This window comes from Xenopus laevis, chromosome 8S (genome assembly GCF_017654675.1).
Source record: "Xenopus laevis strain J_2021 chromosome 8S, Xenopus_laevis_v10.1, whole genome shotgun sequence".
NCBI classification, from domain to species: Eukaryota; Metazoa; Chordata; class Amphibia; order Anura; family Pipidae; genus Xenopus; species Xenopus laevis.
Genome location: NC_054386.1, coordinates 24,777,878 through 24,798,729, shown reverse-complemented (window position 1 = coordinate 24,798,729; position 20,852 = coordinate 24,777,878). Strand labels below are relative to the sequence as shown.

Genomic DNA, 20,852 nt, shown 5'->3' with positions numbered 1-20,852 from the left:
ATTAACTATAAACCAGGACTGGACTGTGATTCAAAATCGGCCCTGGTATTCCTAGTACACAAAGGCCCGGCCCACTTAATAGTCACTTTCTGTGGCAATTTACAGCCTCCCCACAGATTGCCAGTCCCGGCCTGCTATAAGCAAATATAAGGGGCCCAGAAAGGGACAAACACTTTATTCATGTTTCCAATATGGGTCTCTACCTGAATTATATGAACTATGTCATTTATAACCAACGCAACTAGCGGCAGTCCGTCCATTTGGCCTCGACTAGGGTTGCCACCTGGCCCGTGTTTTACTAGCCTGGCTGGTAAAAATGATGGTTGATCCCAATGTTATTAATAGGGAAAAATATAAATATATAGGAAGGCCGGTATTTTTTCCAGAAAAGATGGCAACCCTAGGCTCAACAGACTGACGGCTGCTGCACTACAACATGAAGCTTATGAGAAATATGACCACCTACAAACAGGAAGGGGCTGACTGAGCTATGGAAAGTAGAAATCGTTTGAGTAACAATCAGTACCAACAGGATATAGTCACTTCATCAACACAGCCATAACCTTTCATGATCATAGATACATTGTTCTGCTTCGCAATGTACACAAAGCTGCTGCTGCTGCAGTCACCGGCCAATGACACTGTTTATAGGATGAGGGGAAACAAGTGAGGCGGAGTATTTGTGTTGCTTTCTCACACTGTCGCACACTAGGGTCGCCAGATTTACATTTTAAAACCAGCCAAAGACTATCAAAAAACTAACCAAAAAGTAGGGTTGCCACCTGTCCAGTGGTGGAACTACCGGGGGAGCAGGGGGTGCGAGCGGGCCAGGGCCCGCACCCCCTCAGGGCCTCCCGGCAGTCCGTGCGCCACTGACAAAAGCGGCCAAATGCGGCCGTACGGAGGGGGCGGGGCCCGGCTGCGCGTCATGCACCAGGGCCCGCCCCCCTCTGCACCTGTCCGGTTTTGATCTGGACAGCCCGGTGTCAAAACTGGCTGCCCTGTTTTCCAAATTAGGAAAACAGGGCAGGATTTCCTGAGATTGACGTGGCCCACGTAGGGTTGCCACCTGGCCGGTACTTTACCGGCCTGGCCGGTAAAAATGATGGTTGATCCCAATGTATTTAATAGGGAAAAAAGATAAATATATAGGAAGGCCGGTATTTTTTTCCAGAAAAGGTGGCAACCCTAGGCCCACGTCATAGCCCCCTCCTGAGATTGTACACTAGAGGGATAAAACTTTGACTAGTTTTTAAAGTACAAACCTGCCATGGCTCCAAAAACAAGCCCAAATCCGTACCCTGGCTAGTTCGTACAGGCTAGTTCGGCAGGAGGAGAGGTTACTCTACTACCTGCATCCAGAATGGCTGCTGTTTTTGCAAAATGGTAGCAGCTTTAGCCAATAGAAATTTAAAGGAGAAACAAACCCTTTACCAAAAAAAAACCCTACCCCCCCACCCCACTTTAGAATGTTCTAAAGTTCAGAGAGCAGGGCCGGAACTAGGGGCAGGCAGAGTAGGCGCCCGCCTAGGGCGCAATCATGGGAGGGCGCACTTTTAAGGGGAATGTTCTTTCTTTTCTTTCCTAAACCCTGATTTGCTTGACCCTTAATAGTTTTTCAATTTTATAAACCACCTGTTCCAACCTCCCCTTGACCGTGATTTGTACTGCAGGCAGAATCACTCCAGCCAGCTCCCTCTAGGCAGCTGTTGGCACAGATACATATTTGTGGGCAATATCTTGGCTGCTAGTTGCACAGGTAAACAGATTTTGGCTGCTGCTGGCACACGTACAGATTGGGGGCAATATGAGGGATTGGCTTTGCTGTTGGCTCAGGTATATGGGGCAATATGGTGGCTGCTGACACAGGTACACAGATGTTTGGGGCAATATGATGGATCTTTGGCTCCTGCTGGCAGAGATACAAATTAGGAGCAATATGATAGGGTTTTTTCGCTGCCGATGGCATAGGTACAGATTGGGGGTAACAATATGATGGATGTTTTGGCTTATGCTGGCACAGGTACAGATTGGGGATTTAGGCAATCTGAGGGACAGATTGCCATTGGCATAGGTACAAATGGAGGCAATACAATAGGTGCTGGCACAGGTACAGGGGGCAATATGAATGGTAAGGTGGGAAATAGTAATTCAGGACCTGGTGGGGGAGCACTGATTGAAGCCCTTGCCTAGAGTGCCAAAATACCTTGGCCCGGCCCTGTCAGAGGGCACAGTAAATGCAGCTCTTCTCACTGCCCCCACCGTTCCTGCACTCTCATTTGCAGTGGGCAGCGAAGATAATACCAGCAGAAGGGGCTGGGGAGGGGGACAGCCATGCAGCTTGGCAGTCTCAAAATGTAAACATCTCATCAACAGCTAAAACTAGAAATTCAATAAATATTGCAAAGTGCTAATAGAAGCACTGTCAGAAAGTTTCCACGAGTTCAGATTTAGGGGTTAGATCATTTCATAATATCTAGCCTTACATACACACTCACACATGCCTCACTTATTACTAATAATCAAGTCTTTTTTTTTTTTATTCAAATACCATAGAGCTCTTTGCTATATGAATTTAGATATTTGGCAGTATTATATATATTCACTAGCATATCTCTTAAAACACTGGCTAAGGCCAGGGCAGCTATTGAATGAGAAGGAAAGGCATACTCTTAAGGGGACGGGCACCGATTTGTATAATTTTACAATTTGTAAAATTGCTATAATCACTAACCTCAGAACCCAGGCCTCACTGAAATATGTGCTGGTCCAGGGTAATATCGTAGTGACCACTCAACTGCCATCTTCTTTCTTTTTCTGGTATTGTTGTTGCTTTTCTGGGCAGCACTTTCAGTAGAGCAGAACGTCTGCTTTTTGTGTCGGCCTTCAGGTTTTACTCAACACTTCAAGAGTCAAGAAGTTGGCACTGACTAGAATTGAACTCTCAGCTGGTGCATTTTCAGCAGATGTGTGCCGGGTCTGAGGATAGCAATTATAATCAGTTGGGGTGCCAGTTTGCTAGGCACACCCCAGTGATTATAATTTCATCCCCAAGCAGGCACTCCTCTTTGCAAAAAAATGCACTAGCCCAGGTTACAACACTATTATGACTTATCTTCGCCTTTAAATGTTTACTAACAATCTATCCTTCTAATTACATTACTGACGATTTGTAAAATTGCTATAATCACTAACCTAGGAACCCAGGCCTTCACTGAAATATGTGTTGGTCCAGGATAATATCGTACTATTATGGCTTATCTTCTCCTTTAAATGTTTACTAACAATCTTTCCTTCTAATTACATCACTGAGAAATCACTTCATGCAGACCTCCTTTTAACTGACTCAATTCAATAAAATTAAGTATAAGTGACTTGTTGATTCAGGAGAAAGTTCACAAGAGACTAGCTCTATGGTTGCCATTCCACTTAGGCAATTACTTTTACTTTCCATTCAGCACCTACTAGATGTCACTGTTCTCTTTACCATTTAATTGTGTAACCCATACATGAGGATGGACATCAGGTCGCCTATTCTGATGTACAAACGAGACTTTGAGATGATACAAGGCTTGCTTTAATAACAGTGTCCACAAAATGGCGCCTGACTGCTTGCTGTAATTATGATTTCCCAGACTGAAGGAAACAAGATTCAAATCATTTATATAGTTTAATTAAAGTTTATTTCACTTGACTAATGTAATAAAATAGGATTTGGATTTTTTTTTTCTGGGTGACAGGTCCCCTTTAAAGGAAAACTATACCACCAAAATGAATATTAAGGCAACAGCTTGTTTATATCATATTAAGTGGCATATTAAAGAATCTTACCCAACTGGTATATATATTTAAGTAAATATTGCCCTTTTACATCTCTTGCCTGGAACCACCATTTTGTGATAGTCTGTGTGCTGCCTCAGAGATCGCCAACGAGGCGAGTTGAGGCTGTCGCCTCAGGCGGCAGCGCCCCAATAGGTACCAGGGGCAGCAAAAATGCTGCTCCTGGTACTTTAAGAGCGAATTTCCGGGGGAGGGGGGGCAGCAGAAACTGCCTGGCCAGAAATCCTGTAACAGGAAGAAGTGTTGAAGCAAAAGACAGAACTCTGTCTATTAATTGGCTCATGTGACCTAACAAGTATGGTTTGTTTGTGTGCACAGTGAATAGTATGATCCCAGGGGACAGCCCTTATTTTTTAAAATGGCAGTTTTCTATTTATGATTACCCAATGGCACATACTACAGGTATGGGATCCGTTTTCCGAAAACCCGTTATCCAGAAAGTTCTGAATTACGTAAAGGCCATCTCCCATAGACTCCATTGTAATCAAATTATCCAAGTATTTAAAAATGATTTCCTTTTTCTCTGTAATAATTAAACAGTATCTTGTACTTGATCCAAACTAAGATAAAATTAATCCTTATTGGAAGCAAAACCATTTTATTGGGTTTATTTAATGTTACATAACTTTCTAGTAGACTTAAGGTATGAAGTTCCAAATTATGGAAATACCGGTTATCTGGAAAACCCCAGGTCCCGAGCATTCTGGATAATTGGTCCCATACCTGTACTAGAAAAGTATATTATTATAAAAATGGTTTATTTACATGAAGCAGGGTTTACATATGAACTGTTTCATGCAATATCTTTTTATAGAGACCTAAATTGTTTGGGGCGTATAGTTTTCCTTTAACAGGTTCCAGTGGAACCTAACTGAATGCTTGGGATGTGTATAGAAACCCTAAAATTCAAGATGAAAGTATTTAACATATATATGTATAGTCTTCAGGTCATCCAATTTGTGTCTTTATTAGCAATAGTGCTGTGCAATCATCCTGAATATATATATATATATATAATACACAAAAGCCATGAATATCCTGTAAATTATATCCTTATAAACGGTGAGTAGTGATGTCATCAGTTATAAACAGTGAGTAGTGATGTCATTTCTGTCACATGACTCACTAAAATTTGTGTATTATAATAAATAAAGTACCCCCAGTTGTAAAATATGAGGATATTAGAAGTTACCTCGGAGTTCCATGACCTGTATAAAAACACTCGGCCTTCGGCCTCGTGTTTTTATATGGTCGTGAAACTCCTTGGTAACTAATAATATCCTTATATTTTACAAGAGGGGGTACTTTATTCACTATATAATACACAAAGGCCATGAATATCCTGTAAATTATATCCTTATAAACGGTGAGTTCTGATGTCATTTCTGTCACATGACTCACCGAAACTTGTGTATTATAATAAATAAAGTACCCCCAGTTGTAAAATATGAGGATATTAGAAGTTACCTCGGAGTTTCCTGACCTGTATAAAAACATGAAACTCCTCGGTAACTTATAATATCCTTATATTTTACAAAAGGGGGTACTTTATTCACTATATATCTTGCTGAACATCAATAACAAGGTATTTGATCTTTATAGAGTAACAATAAATTACGGAACTAAATTTCAGTTTATTGAAACTATAGGCCATGGACCATGGTGTCAGTATTTAGAGCTACTCCTGACGAAAGCATTCCTAGTAAAACCGTCTGAGATATTGTACATGTCCAGTCATGTTCCCTAGTTGTACTCCTGAATGACGCATATGTTTAGGAGCCATTTGCACACAGGTTAACAAAGAAAAATTGCAAAATACCTCCTGATTGTGTACTTGCATTTATAAATAGCCTTTATTTATTGATGACACACGACTTACTCACCCATTGTGAGGACCAGGAAGGAAATGTGTATTTTATCTGACATTACCTGGTTGTTCATGTTCAAGCAAACCATGTAAAACTTGCAAATCTCCTGATGCAGCAGTTCAAAGCAAGGGTATGTAACAGATTTGTCTATGCACTAGAGGATGCGCGGGCAATATTTAATATAAAACAAATTTTGCTTCCCTTACTAGACCTTACAGGCTATCTAAGTATTTTATAAAGGAGAAAGAGAAAAAGGCCGACCCATATAACTGCACCTTCCCACCTACCTAATGTCCGAGAAACTCAGAAGAGTAACTTGAAGGGGCAGATTTATCAAAGGTCGAGATTCATTTTTGAATAAAAAAAAAAAAAAATTTTGAGCTATTTTTGTGTACTTCGACTTGGAAATTCGATTCGAATTTGAAAAAAATGCAAAAATTCGAAAATCAAAATTTATCATGTACTGTCTTTTTTAAAATTTGACGTCGACCATTCGCCATCTAAAACTTGCCGAATTGCTGTTTTAGCCTCTGGGGGACCTCCTAGAACCTATCTGGAGTCAATTGGTGATCTTTGAAAAATTGAAGTTTTTTGGGAAATGCGCTGTTCCTTCGATTCGTACAAATCGACCTATTCAAACTAAATTGACCTATTCGACCAAATACAACTTCGACTTCATTTCGGTTGGTCTTTTTGAATTCGAATTTCAAAGTTTTTTCAATTTGAAATTTGACCCCTGATAAATATGCCCCTTAATAAATATATTAAAAAAGAAAAATGTTTAGAAGCAAAAGAAATTGAGGTTAGGAGTGGGGACGGAATTACTTAGAGACTGTAGGTTGACAGTATGGGGGTTATTTACTAAGCTCTGAATACCCAAAATTCCCCGAAATCTGAAAAATTCGTGATTTTTTTTATTATAAAATCGGACTTTTAAAAAAATCACGAATTTTTCGGAATCTAAAAAACCCAGAATATAAAAACACGGCATCTCAAACCTGTCGAGGTTGCATAAAAGTCAATGGTAACAGTCCCATTGATTTTTGGTTGTGTCGGGGGTTTCGGGCAATTTTCACGATGGTTTCGGAGCTTTCGGGTGCAAACTCAGGAAAATTCGGGGAAAATTCACGGAAAAAAATTTGAAAATCTGAGCTTTTCCCACAAAGCAAATTTTCGGGAAAATGTAATAATAAATAAGCTTTAAAAACCCGAGCGGGTTAGATCAGAGTTTGTAGCAACCGATATTGAGATAAATTCGGACCTTGATAAATAACCCCCTATATGTGTATTGGACCTGCCTAACCTATTTTACTATAATTCAAACTGCAGCCTGAAGCATAACCTGACAGTTTCTATTGTGAGTCATTAAATATACCCATGCTGCCCACACCAACCATCACACCCCTTCACTCCCACTGAGTCCCCTCTCTGTTCGACAATAGGTCACTGCCCCATTAAAGCAAAGTTCCGACGCCCTGCCTAACCGTTCTAAAACAAAATGAGCGTGGCGCGCGTTTCACCCGCTATGTTCAGGCTTTGTCAAAGGCAACGTTATCTACATTATCTAAATATTTCCCTTCATTTTTTTGCATTGTTTTCCCAACGGACACAGAAAATGTACTATTGGATCTTATTTATCCTTATGGCACATTTGTACAGCAGCTTCGTATGTAACATCCGGTAACTCTTAGGGGCAGATTTACTAAGCTCAAGTGAATTTTCGAAGTCCAAAAAGTTCGACTTCAAAGTAATTTTTTGGATACTTTGACCATCGAATAGGATACTACGACTTTGAATTTACTTCGACTTCGATCCGAAGTAAAGATCGTTTGAATGTTCGACCATTCGATAGTCGAAGTACTGTCTCTTTAAAAATCCTTCGATTTCAATACTTCGCCAAATTAAAGCTACCGAATTGCTATATGGCCTATGGGGACCTTCCAGTGCATTTTTTAAAGTTTTTGGCATCGAATAAAAACCCTTCCATTGATCGCTAAAAATCGTTCAATTCGAAGGATTTAATTGTTCGATCGAACGTTTTTTATTCGATCGATCGAATGTTGTTTTAGCGCTAAATCCTTCAAATTTGATATTCGAAGGATTTCAATTCGATGGTCGAATTTCAAGGGTTTTAACCCCTCGAAATTCGACACTTGATAAATCTGCCCCTTAGTAATAGGTAGACAGTACCACAAGAATAACTCATTTTGGATCATCTCTAGCATAGTGAGGTTGTATATGATCCTGATCTATTTTCCTCAACCTGCCTCTGTCCTTACTGCATCCTCCCTTTGGTCTCTTTTTGCACTACCCAACCTTTCTTCCACACACATAGAGGCCCATTTATCAAAGGTCACATTTCAAATTCATGTGAGTTTTTTTAATTCTGATGAATTCAATTATACTCGAAATTTGATTGGGAGGGTATATAAGAAAAAAAAAAACGGATATCTAAAACTGGAACGAATATTACCGACCCGAAAAAAAACCTCAAAAGTCATGAAGGCTAATAACATCTTGTCCAAAAAAAATTCTAAAATTCGAATTCTTATTTCCAGTTCGACCCTTAATAAATCTGCCCCATGGTATAGAAAAAGTGCCATGAATTGTGACTAGGGTTGCCACCTTTTAAGAAAAAAAATGACCGGCCATGGTGGGGGGCGGAAAAGAAAGGGGCGGGACGTGATGCAAAAGGGGGCGGAGCCGATGAGGGGCACCACAAAGGGGGCGGAGCCATTGGGAGTAGTGTCGTGAAAGGGGAGGGCCATGGGGAGTAGCGTCGCGAAAGGGGTGGGGCCATGGGGAGTAGCAAACAAGGGAAAGTTGTGCTCACCACTATTTTTTAAAACCATTAGGCGGGGGTGCAATGAGGGTGTGACCACAAAATACATATAGTCAACTACAAGAGGTCCTCTGCACTCAACCCATTATCAATATATTTAAGACAGAGACAGTTGTTGGCCATGGGGAGTAGCGTCACAAAAGGGACGGGGCCACCGCCCGAAGCCACCGAAAATGTACGTTTTCATCGGCGGGCAGGGGATTTTGTAAATGTTATTGCAAATTACCGGCAGCTACATTGCCGGTAAATTTGTAATACCGGCCCCGGCCCTGGCAGGCGTTTTACCAGCTAGGCCGGCAAAATACCGGCCGGGTGGCAACCCTAATTGTGACCCACTGTGCATGCAGCACTTCCCATGCCTGGCAGCAATGCATACATGACTAGGGGCACATAAGCTGGATGAAGGGTCTTGTGATGTCTAAGAAAGGAGAACCAGGCAAGAAGCTCTTTAGAGCCCTGTATTTAAAGTCATATTCTGCCACTGTCTGAAACTAGATATGACTCATCCTTCCGGCATTTTCTGTCAGGGATTTATTCAACTTATTCTATATATATATTCTGCAGGTGTAGCAGTTAAATGATGACACATAATACAACTGATATCATATACAAGGTTACCACAAAAAAAGTAGAAAGAAACTCCTTAAATGATTATGTACTTCTCCCTCTGTATCTGTTTTTTAATTTAATTACTGATAGCTGGGCATGAAAATACTGCTATATCATTTTGTAAATGGTTTTTCTTATTTCAATGGATGTAATATGGGTTTCAGAGACAGAAAATATTTAATATCAAAGATAGAGAGCTTATACCCCCGAACAAATACCTTTTGCATTATCAGGTGCTATGCTGTAGGACCCACGCCTGCTTCAAGGGTCAAACTCTCAATGAAGAAAAGGTCAGCAGCACACTGGAAATTTGAATAAGTGTAAGGTTTATTGAAAAGACATCCAAAAATAGGGCAACGTTTTGGGCCCCCCGGGCCCTTCATCAAAAATATTTGTCACATATGGCTCCCTAAATTCAGGACAAGTGCTAAGCTCCCTGGTCACAGCTCAATCTTCTGCCTGTAGCAGTCGCCTTTGGCTTTGGGAGGAGTCCTCAGCTACTCAGATGCCGCCAGGTCTTTCCTTGAGAGGAGCAAAGCAGATGTTCTGAACGAGTAAAGGGGCACGCGTTTTTCCAAGGTTTTGGATGGAAGGCAACAGTTCAGGGAATAGATGAAAAAAAAGAGTAGTCTGGCAGGCCGGGGTCGGTACAGAGAGAGCTCAAGCAGGGTCAGACAGGCAGTGGTCAGTTCAATCGGAGTTCAAGCAAGGTCAATCAGGCCGGGATCGGTACAGGCAGCATTCAAAGAATAGTCAGGCAGGCAAGGGTCAATACTGGTAGAGTTCAGAGTAGTCAGGCAGGCAAGGGTTAGGATTGGCAGAGTTCAGAATAATCAGGCAGGCAAGGGTCAAAACTGGAATCAAACAAGACAGAAATTGCACCCAGGATACTAACAAGTTAGACCTAATAACGGGCAATGAGTTTGGATATTCAGAATTCACACCAAACACGATACCGTCATGACGTCATGGCGCTCGCGACGCACAAAAGGTGGAAGTGCGCGCGCCATAGGAGAACCAGCAAGCGAAGCAGAAGGATCACAGTGGCCCACTAGACCACCAGGGTGAGTCCTCACAATATTCTGATAATGTTTTGCACTGAAGTTGTTGTGACCATCTCAGGTCTCACCCTGCCATGAATTCTAACCCACAGTTTGAAAAAGACTGTATTTTACACTTTTGCACAGCATTTCTTCAGTCACTATTTGATAGATGTGCTGTCCGTGGGTAGGATCATTTTCTTCTATATCAAAGATTTATTTTGGGGCCATTTTATTAAAATGATGATGTAGTATATAAAGCCTCTGAAGAGGAATTGAGAAAGACAGATGGCAAAGATTCAAATAAAGTGTGGTTGCAACAAAGAAATAGGGGAAATGTATAAGTAGATATTATCTATATGTATAAACATGTTTCTGTCCAGCAATCAAGGGATTAAACCCATCTGCTTGGTTGTTATGCTAACTAAATAATGTCCTAGGACAAAATTAACCATCCACAACAAATTATTTAAATAATCTCATGATAAAATAAAAAAAAAACATTTCTCAGTATCTGCTCTTATTCTGTAATTAAAGGGATCCTGTCATCGGAAAACATGTTTTTTTTCAAAACGCATCAGTTAATAGTGCTACTCCAGCAGAATTCTGCACTGAAATCCATTTCTCAAAAGAGCAAACAGATTTTTTTATATTCAATTTTGAAATCTGACATGGGGCTAGACATTTTTCTCAATTTCCCAGCTGCCCCTGGTCATGTGACTTGTGCCTGCACTTTAGGAGAGAAATGCTTTCTGGCAGGCTGCTGTTTTTCCTTCTCAATGTAAGTGAATGTGTCTCAGTGGGACATGGGTTTTTACTATTGAGTGTTGTTCTTAGATCTACCAGGCAGCTCTTATCTTGTGTTAGGGAGCTGTTATCTGGTTACCTTCCCATTGTTCTTTTGTTTGGCTGCTGGGGGGGGAAAGGGACGGGTGATATCACTCCAACTTGCAGTACAGCAGTAAAGAGTGATTGAAGTTTATCAGAGCACAAGTCACATGACTTGGGGCAGCTGGGAAATTGACAATATGTCTAGCTCCATGTCAGAGTTCAAAATTGAATATAAAAAAATCTGTTTGCTCTTTTGAGAAATGGATTTCAGTGCAGAATTCTGCTGGAGCAGCACTATTAACTGATTCATTTTGAAAAATTTTTTTTTCGCCATGACAGTATCCCTTTAAGATTTTAGAGAAGGTGCTTAAAATGAAGTAGTGTTGCTCAAATAATGATCACTGGCATGTCCTTTGGAAGGTGTGGCTTTATTCCCCTTTTAGCATGGCGCAAAAAAACAGCACCTAAAATGTACCTGGAAATGTTGCTATGAATTGGGTCATTTTGTTTCTTTTTTATTGTTGAAAATGGTAATCTAATCCCTATCAAATAGAATATTAGGTGTGTTTTGTAAAAAAAAAAAAAAAAAAAAAAGTCAAACAAAACAACACAGCTGAACAAATTTCTCTATTATTACATTGTTTAAAATACAGGACATGGAACAACGTTGCAGCATGAGAGTCACAGCAAATTCTTATGGAAGGAGAATGCCATACCTAGTTCACAAGCAACTACATTAACTGGAGAGATTCTGGGCAGACCGCCAAATCCTGCAAATGGGAAAACGAAATTTCAAAGAAGTGCAGAGAATGATGTACTCAGAAACAAAGTGGCCATTTAAAGCAAATGACCGTTTATGCTGGGTACAAGTTTATAACAGGTCAAAAGAGGTCCAAATATAAAAGGAACCCGGAGCGAAACTGTAGAATCAAAGTAGGTAAACAGTCTGGGAGAGTTTAGCTAAATGTTGTTGGAAACATTAAATGAAAATAATATTTCATGCAAATCCACTTATTTGGCGGACATTATTTTTAAAATCTCATATCATAGGGACACATTTATTACAGGCTAAAGTCAGAGATTCTTATTTTATTTAAGTGATCTAATCAAGTTTCTCCTTGATTTATGAATGCTGTACGCTTCAATTTTGCTAAATTTATGGTAATAAATAGGGATGCACTGAATCCGGGATTCGGCCAAGATTCGGCCTTTTTCAGCAGGATTCGGATTCGGCCGAACCAAATCCTAATTTACATATGCAAATTAGGAGCAGGGAGGGAAATCGCATGACTTTTTGTCAGAAAACAAGGAAGTAAAAAATGTTTACCCCTTCCCACCCCTAATTTGGTTGGATTCGGTTCTGTATTCGGCCGAATTTTTCACAAAGGATTCGGGGATTTGGCCGAATCCAAAATAGTGGTTTTGTTGCATCCCTAGTAATAACAAACTACCATCAGTCAGAAGTTTCATCTATCCAGCTTAGCTGTGCCATGATACCACTGAAATCAACAGGACTTGGATAGTCTTGTTCTGGGAATTGACTACATTTGATTTTTTTTTAGCAATTAGTTTATCAACTGGTGCACTGGGGCCATTAGTTCTTCAGAACTTCAGAAGTGATTCTTTTATTCAACCAAACCATGTTGCAAAATATCTGATAGCAGTGATTATACAATTAGCAGTGAGATCCCATAATACTATGTAAAATATCTGAAACCTCAATATTGGTGCTGTTCTTATTACTCCTTACGGAAGAGCACTGGGGCCAGCAAAAAAAAAATTCTGATGAATTATGACTTTTAGGGGCACATTTACCTAGGGTCGAATATCGAGGGTTAATTAACCCTCGATATTCGACTGCCGAATTGAAACCCTTCGTCTTCAAATATCGAAGTCAAAGGATTTAGCGCTATTCCTACGATCGAACGATTGAAGGAATAATCGTTCGATCGAACGATTAAATCCTTAGAATCGAAGGATTTTAATCCATCGATCGAAGGATTTTCCTTCGATCAGAAAATTGTTAGGAAGCCTATGGCGACCTTCCCCATAGGCTAACATTGGCCTCGGTAGGTTTTAGGTGGCGAACTAGGGGGTCAAAGTATTTTTTAAAGAGACAGTACTTTTTAGTTCGAATCATTCAATTCGAAGTCGATGTCGAAGGTCGAAGTAGCCTATTCGATGGTCGAAGTAGCCATATTCGACCATTCAAAATATTTTTTCTTCTAATCCTTCACTCGAGCTAAGTAAATGGGCCCCTAAATCTCATAATTATGACTTTATCAAGGGTCGACTCTCAAAGTGATAAATACTTCAAAATTCGACCCTCGAATTGAAATACTTCAAATATCGAATTTGGCCATGGAACGATCAAAGTAATATCCCCATAGGATCCCCATAGGATATTATAGGTCCCCATAGGCTTTTCCAAGCTTTTTTTGATCGAAGGAAAATCGTTCGATCGATGGATTAAAATCCTTCGAATCGTTCAATTCGAAGGATTTAACCGTTCGATCGAACGATTTTTCCTTCGATCGTTCAAACGAAGGCAATGCGGTAAATCCTTCGACTTCAATATTCGAAGTCGAAGGATTTTACTTTTAATTAACCCTCGATATTACCAATAGTAAATGCGCCCCCTAATGTGTTACTGGCTTACCCACAATGGATTTTAGTCCTGTGCCCACCACACACCATTCTAAGCACACAACTGTAAGAAATAATTAGTGATGAGCAAAATTTTTCGCAGGGAAAATGACGCCCATAGACTCTAATGGCTGAAAAAAAATGTTGCCCATAGACTTCAATGTATTTCAGCGAATTCTCGCTGTTTCGCCAATTTCTGGCGAAGTTCGGGTTTGCCCATCACTAGAAATATTGCTACAGTACCTGTGAAAAAAACACACAAAACAACAGAGCTGTACAAATATCTCTATAATTACATTGTTTAAAATACAGGACATGAAACAAAGGTTGCCAGTGTATATATAAAGTGCGGAGCGATCAGTAGTAACATTGTGCCTTTAAGAACTAGGAAACGAGAAAACAAAACAGCAAACTCCTTTTTGTGTTTCAGTTTTATGCCTTGAAGTAATCAGTCTCTGTAATTCACCATCTCCTTTTGGGCTACACAGGACTATAATGTAGTCAATGGAGTTTATTATAACAGCAATTTAATACGTTGATTTCTGTAAAGTAGACCGTTACCCAACTAAGCTTCACTGACTAGAAACGTTTCATCCGTTTCATTGCTGCATAACAGAAGGCAATGTTGTTCTCCTGCTTTCTACTGCTTATTTAGGAGAGGGTTGGGCTGCAGCAATTTCCCTCTAGACACTTTGCTGAAATGTAAAAGACTTGGGAAGCCTTAAGCCTCTCTCGAGATGAGAACTAAAACTGGGTTTTTCTTCAATTTCTTCATTTTATGCCACTGGCCATTATTACATTGAGGCACATTACATTACACATAAAAAGCCCTTCCAAATTCGGTAGTGAAACATTTCACATGTAAAAAGAACTACGTGGATAGTGCAATATCATCAGAGGAAGAGTAGAATAAACAAGAGGAAAAAACAACAGGATTTCAAGTTCTGTATATAGATGAGCCAGACAGACTAAGAATCCCCTCCTTGTCCAGCAGTCTGAGATACAGATACGTAGACATGCAGGTAGCAATACACTTGCCATGTTAGGATCAACAGTTTTGACAAACTTGGTCTTATACCATATTTATATATATATATGTAAAACAAACGTGCCTATGAAGAGCGCTGAACTCCTTTACTTCTTTTGGACAGGAATCACACAGAATGCACAAAGCAGTACTAATTGACATTTGTGTGCTGTAGATCTTGGCTTAGGTGAGCACATATTACACCTAATCATGTTAACATTGCTACAGAGACAAAAGCCTTGCCTTTGAGGTGACATGAAAAATAGCAGATTATACTTATATCACACGTTACTAAACTGTGGGGAGCATTTAGCACATATAGGATAATACTTCCTGCAAATTTCTCCAAGTTCCCTGAAGTATTTGGTGAGGAAACATTTCCTCCCTTGTCTGTATAAGAAAATCACAAGTATGCCAACTTAAATAGTTTCTCTTGGGCAAATTTACTAAAGGGTGAAGTGGCTAACGCTAGCGAAAATTCGCCAGCGTGACGTCATTTCGTTACTTCGCCGATTTACTAACGGGGGCTGGCGTAAATTCGCTAGAGAAGTGGACCTACTCTAGTGCTACTTCACACCCTTACGCCAGGCAAAGTTTCGCTATGGCGAATGGACGTAACTACGCAAATTCACTAAGATGCGGATTTTACTAAACGTTACCTCTTGCGCCAGACTTGCCTTCTCCACCTCAGACCAGGCGAAGTGCAATAGAGTAGATAGAGCTTGCTTCAAAAAAAAGTTAAAATTTTTTCTAAGTCCCAAAAAACGCTGGTGTCTTTTACTTTTTTAAGGGGGATAGGCTGAAAAAGATCATAAAGATCGTACATTTCCTAACATATGGCACCTAAACTATACAGTGGGCACATGTATAGGGCAAAATAACAACTCTATTTTATTTGATGAAGCTTTCCCAGGCTTGTGTAGTGTAATGTATTTGCTGCTACATATCCGTCCATTGTACTTTAACTTGGCGCCGTATGCAAATTAGGCATCGCTAGCGTAACTAATTAACGGTAGCACAACTTCACTACCTTTCACCTCCCTGCGCGCAACTTCTGATTTTAGTGAATTAGCAGTGCCCTGGCGAAGGCGTCACTAGCGCATTTTCGGCGCTTACTGAATTTACCCCTCTGATGTTTGAGAGTCTGTGATGTGCTACTCTGCTGTCCCAAAACAGGCATCACCCTTCTGCATCTACCCATTGGCATTGAAAATGAGAATAATGTGTATGCTTGTATATTCCATTTTATTTGGTCTACTTTTAGAAACACAATTCCTTTCTTTGTTTGTGAAGATCCTCATTCATCCAGGTCATGGTATATCTATAGTAATAATGGTGGCCATAGACACACAGATCCTATCGTATGAATCCAGGATTCGTACGATTTTCAGATCGTGTGTGGTGAGTGCCGACTTCTTTCGTCCGGCGGAGATCGGTCGTTTGGTCGACCGGACAGGTTTGATTTTGACCCGACCGATCCCGCCAAAGCCCATTGCACGTCATAATCGGACCATACGGCCGAACGGTCAGATTACCCCCGATATAGCCATGCTCGTTAATGGCATATCGGGGAAAGATCCGCTCGTTTGGCGATGTCGCCAAACGAGCGGATCTTTGCTTCTATGGCCACCTTAAGTCAAATCAACCGGACTTCTCAATTCAGAATAACTTGTAAATCTTCCTTCGAGAATATATATCCTCTGGAATGTTGTTCCAATTAGCATGAGAAAGCCAGTTGGATGACTGGTGAAACGTCTTCAAGGAAAAAACACAGCAAGCCCAGTTGATTTGACTTCTTTCTATAGATAATTTCTTTCTTTGTTTCATTATTCTACAAAGAACATTTAAAAAGACTTTCACCTGTTTCTTAATAGTTCCTCATACCTTAGGGCTTAGGCTATTTAGTATAAATGAGGATAAAACCTACCTTATTAAACCTTGCACTCTTTTAACTCATTAGAAACAACTAGTAAGAGCTTTAACGGAATATTATGTGTGGAGCAAGTGACAAACCCCAGTGTAATAGTGCTTAATTCATAGTGTGCTTTTGATGAACTCTTCAGTATTTGTGGCTGAATAATGAATGAATGAATGAAGCAGATTAAAAACTCTAAAATATCAGGAACTACCCAACTGATTTAAGTTAGTTCACATCCCTGCACATATAGAGGGTTATTTACTAAACTCTGAATACAAAAATCATGAAAAATTCATGATTGTTTTTTATAAAATCGGATTTAAAAAAAAAATAATAATAATTTTTCAGAATTTATCAAACCTAGTATGGAAAAGTCCGAATCAGAAAATCCGGCATCTCAGACCTGTTGAGGTTGCATAAAAGTCAATGGGAGAAGTCCCAATGATTTTTTGATGTGAGCTGGGTTTCGTGCAATACCCCGAAGTTTTCTGAGTTTTCGAGTGAAAAATCCGAAAAAATCTTGAAAATCAAAGGAAAAATCCAAAAAATCTTGAATCCCTGCACATATAGAGGGTTATTTACTAAACTCCGAATGCAAAAATCATGAAAAATTCATGATTGTTTTTTTATAAAATGGGACTTCTAAAAAATCAATAATTTTTCGGAATTTATTAAACCGAGGATGGAAAAGTCTGAATCAGAAAATCCGGCATCTCAGACCTGTCGAGGTTGCATAAAAGTCAATGGGGTAAATTTATCAAAGAGTGATGTTCCGCCACTAGAGTTAAATTCCGCAGCTCTTAATTCATTTCTATGGGATTTTGAAAGGCGTATTTATCAATGGGTGAAAGTTCACCCTTTGATAAATACGCCTATAAAAATCCCATAGAAATGAATGGAGAGTGGCAGAATTTCACTCTAGTGGCGGAACTTCACTATTAACTTCACTCTTTGATAAATATACCCCAATGGGAGAAGTCCCAATGATTTTTTGATGTGCGCTGGGTTTCGTGCAATACCCCGAAGTTTTCTGAGTTTTCGAGTGAAAAATCCGAAAAAATCTTGAAAATCGGATGAAAAATCCAAAAAATCTTGAATCCCTGCACATATAGAGGGTTATTTACTAAACTCCGAATGCAAAAATCATGAAAAATTCATGATTGTTTTTTTATAAATCGGACTTTTAAAAAATCAATAATTTTTCGGAATTTATTAAACTGAGGATGGAAAAGTCTGAATCAGAAAATCCGGCATCTCAGACCTGTCGAGGTTGCATAAAAGTCAATGGGGTAAATTTATCAAAGAGTGACGTTCCGCCACTAGAGTGAAATTCCGCAGCTCTTAATTCATTTCTATGGGATTTTGAAAGGCGTATTTATCAATGGGTGAAAGTGAAAGTTCACCCTTTGATAAATACGCCTATAAAAATCCCATAGAAATGAATGGAGAGTGGTGGAATTTCACTCTAGTGGCGGAACTTCACTATTAACTTCACTCTTTGATAAATATACCCCAATGGGAGAAGTCTCAATGATTTTTTGATGTGCGCTGGGTTTCGTGCAATACCCCGAAGTTTTCTGAGTTTTCGGGTGAAAAATCCAAAAAAATCTCGAAAATCGGATGAAAAATGCAAAAATTCTTGAAAATCTGATTTTTTTTCCCGCAAAGCAAATTTTCGGGAAAATGTAATAATAAATAAGCGTAAAAAACCAGAGTGGATTTGATCAGAGTTTGTAGCAGAAACTATTGAGATAAATTCAGACTTTGATAAATAACCCCAATAGAGTACAGGTTTGTCCTTAACAGACTGATACCCCACCATAAAAATGACGGCTGTTGCAAGTCATACTTCAAATTCTATCTGTGCAAATCTAAATTCTTTATATTTTAAAATAGCCCATGCCTACAAACCCCTCCGAACCTTTGTTTGGAATTTGGTGGCAACTAACAAGCATGTAACTCCCACCCCCTCTTTACTACACAGTCACCCATAATCTTGGTTTGTCACATACTCACTTTTGGTATCACAAAAAAAAACCTTAATACAGGCTTCCAGGTCCAGGGCTAGTGTAAGCGGGCTTTAATCTCCCCTTAAGTGCAAACCCTAAAAACGCTAAGAAGATTTTTTACACTATAAAATACCACACGGATTAGAAAATACCAAAAATCAACGAGAACCCAGAAAAGGATACCCGGGGTTTGAAGGTTCATTAGACACCCAAATAGGCCTACCATGTTAATCCTATCCTAAGCTTCAGAGTTTTTGCACCGCTGCAGTCTAGTAGATGGGAGACTAAGGCATAACTTTATGTGCTTATTCTTCCCCCTACCATTATGGGTCTTCATGCTGGAAGACAAATCTGATCACAGGAATAAAAATGTTCCTTTTCCTTATGCTCCTGCATGAAGAACTGCCTGCACACACTTAGGTCCTGCAGGTTACATGTGCTCACATGTTTCTCTCTCCCCTAAAGCCAAGTATGACAATTCTTATTGGACAGAACATTCACTTGACTTTTCCACATCGCCTCCTTCCATGTCCTGGTTCAGTGTTTTTTTCTGCTCTATTTCCACCTGCAGAAGACAAAAAGAAGAGGTGTTAAATTACCGGCATATATAGTGTGTTTTTCATCTCTGACATAATAAAACTCAGAAAACTACAACTTCATCTTTCATCAAAACAACATTAAATTACATTACTACCTAAAGGTGGCGATGTCGCCAAACGAGCGGATCTCTCTCCGATATGCCCACCTTGAGGGGGGCAATATTGGGCTGATCCGATCGTGGGCCCTAGGGCCCAACGATCGGATCCTAACGAATGTGAACGGGCGGTTGGATCGCGGGACCGCATCAACGAACAGATGCGGCCGCGATCCGACGGGATTTTTTGTCCCATCCGATCGAGATCTGGCCGACTTTCGGCCTAGATCTCGATCGGGGAAGCCCGTCGGGGCCCCATACACGGGCCAATAAGCTGCCGACTCGGTCTACGGCCTGTGTATGGCCACCTTAAGACCTGGCGCATACCTCTATTTCCATACACATAGGGGATCATTTATCAAGGTTCGAATTGGGATTTTTGCCATGATTTAACATTTTTTGCACAAAAACTCACAAATCCAAATTATATTTTCAAAAACTTGAATACCTGGTATATATTAAGCAAAAAGAATTGAATGTAAAAAAAAAAAACGGCACCTAAAAGTTGGCGAGTTCATGTAGAAGTCAACGGGAATTGTCCTAAGCAAAATTCAAGCCATTTCATCATAGCTTTAAATTTTAATACAAGTTTTCGAGTTTGTAATAAACTCACAAATTCGAGTTTTTTAAGCCTAGAAACTCGAAAAATTTGAGGTATTTCAGTTTTTTTCACAATTGTATTCAATTGAGTTTTATACATTCAGATTTTTTCATAAATAAGCAAACATTCAAGTTTTTAGAAAAAGCTCTAAGGGCCAGAATTATTAAGGGTCGAATTGAAACTTCGAATTAAAAATTTTGGACATATTACGGGTATGTGATCTGTTATCCAGAATGCGCGGAACCTGGGGTTTTCTGGATAAAGGATCTTTCCATAATTTGGGTCTTCATACCTTGAGTCTACTAGAAAATCCTGTAAACATTAAATAAACCCAATAGGCTGTTTTTGCTTCCAATAAGGATTAATTATATCTTAGTTGGGATCAAGTACAAGCAGGGTCGGACTGGGGGGCCCGGAGCCACTGGGACTACTGTCCAGGGCCTCCTCCGACCCCCCTACCGTGAGTTGAGCGTGCTCGGTGTGCCTGCTTGAGGGCGCCGCTCCTGCTTGAAAGGCACTCGGCACTGCGCGCATGCACACATGGCGCTTCGCAGGGCGCCCAAGGAAAACTTTTTTGTGTACACTTTGATCGGGAGAGGGGTCTGGCCCAGCGGGGGGGCCATTAAGGGTCGGGGCCCACCGGGTTTTTTCCTGGTATCCCGCCGGGCCAGTCCGACACTGAGTACAAGCTACTGTTTTATTATTACAAAGAAAAAGGTAATCATTTTTACAAATTTGCATTTATTATAATGGAGTCTATGGGAGACGAACTTTCCGTAATTCGTGAACTTTTTGGATAACGGGTTTCTGGATAACGGATCCTGTACTAGCCTTCCTGACATTCGCGTTTTTTTCAGGAGAAAAAACTCGACTTCAGTCGAATTCGATTCGAGTTCTTGAGTCTGTAAAATTTGTGTTTTAGATTTT

General features: G+C 40.1%; 1 protein-coding gene across 1 annotated transcript in view; it reads right to left on the bottom strand.

The window, feature by feature from the left end:
* gtf2a1.S (general transcription factor IIA 1 S homeolog) overlaps nt 1-20,852 on the bottom strand; it is a 101,492-nt gene that overhangs the window by 16,342 nt on the left and 64,298 nt on the right. The window contains exon 8 of the mRNA XM_041574134.1: nt 19,132-19,195. Coding sequence (XP_041430068.1) covers nt 19,132-19,195 — 64 coding nt within the window. The remainder of the gene's footprint in view (nt 1-19,131; nt 19,196-20,852) is intronic.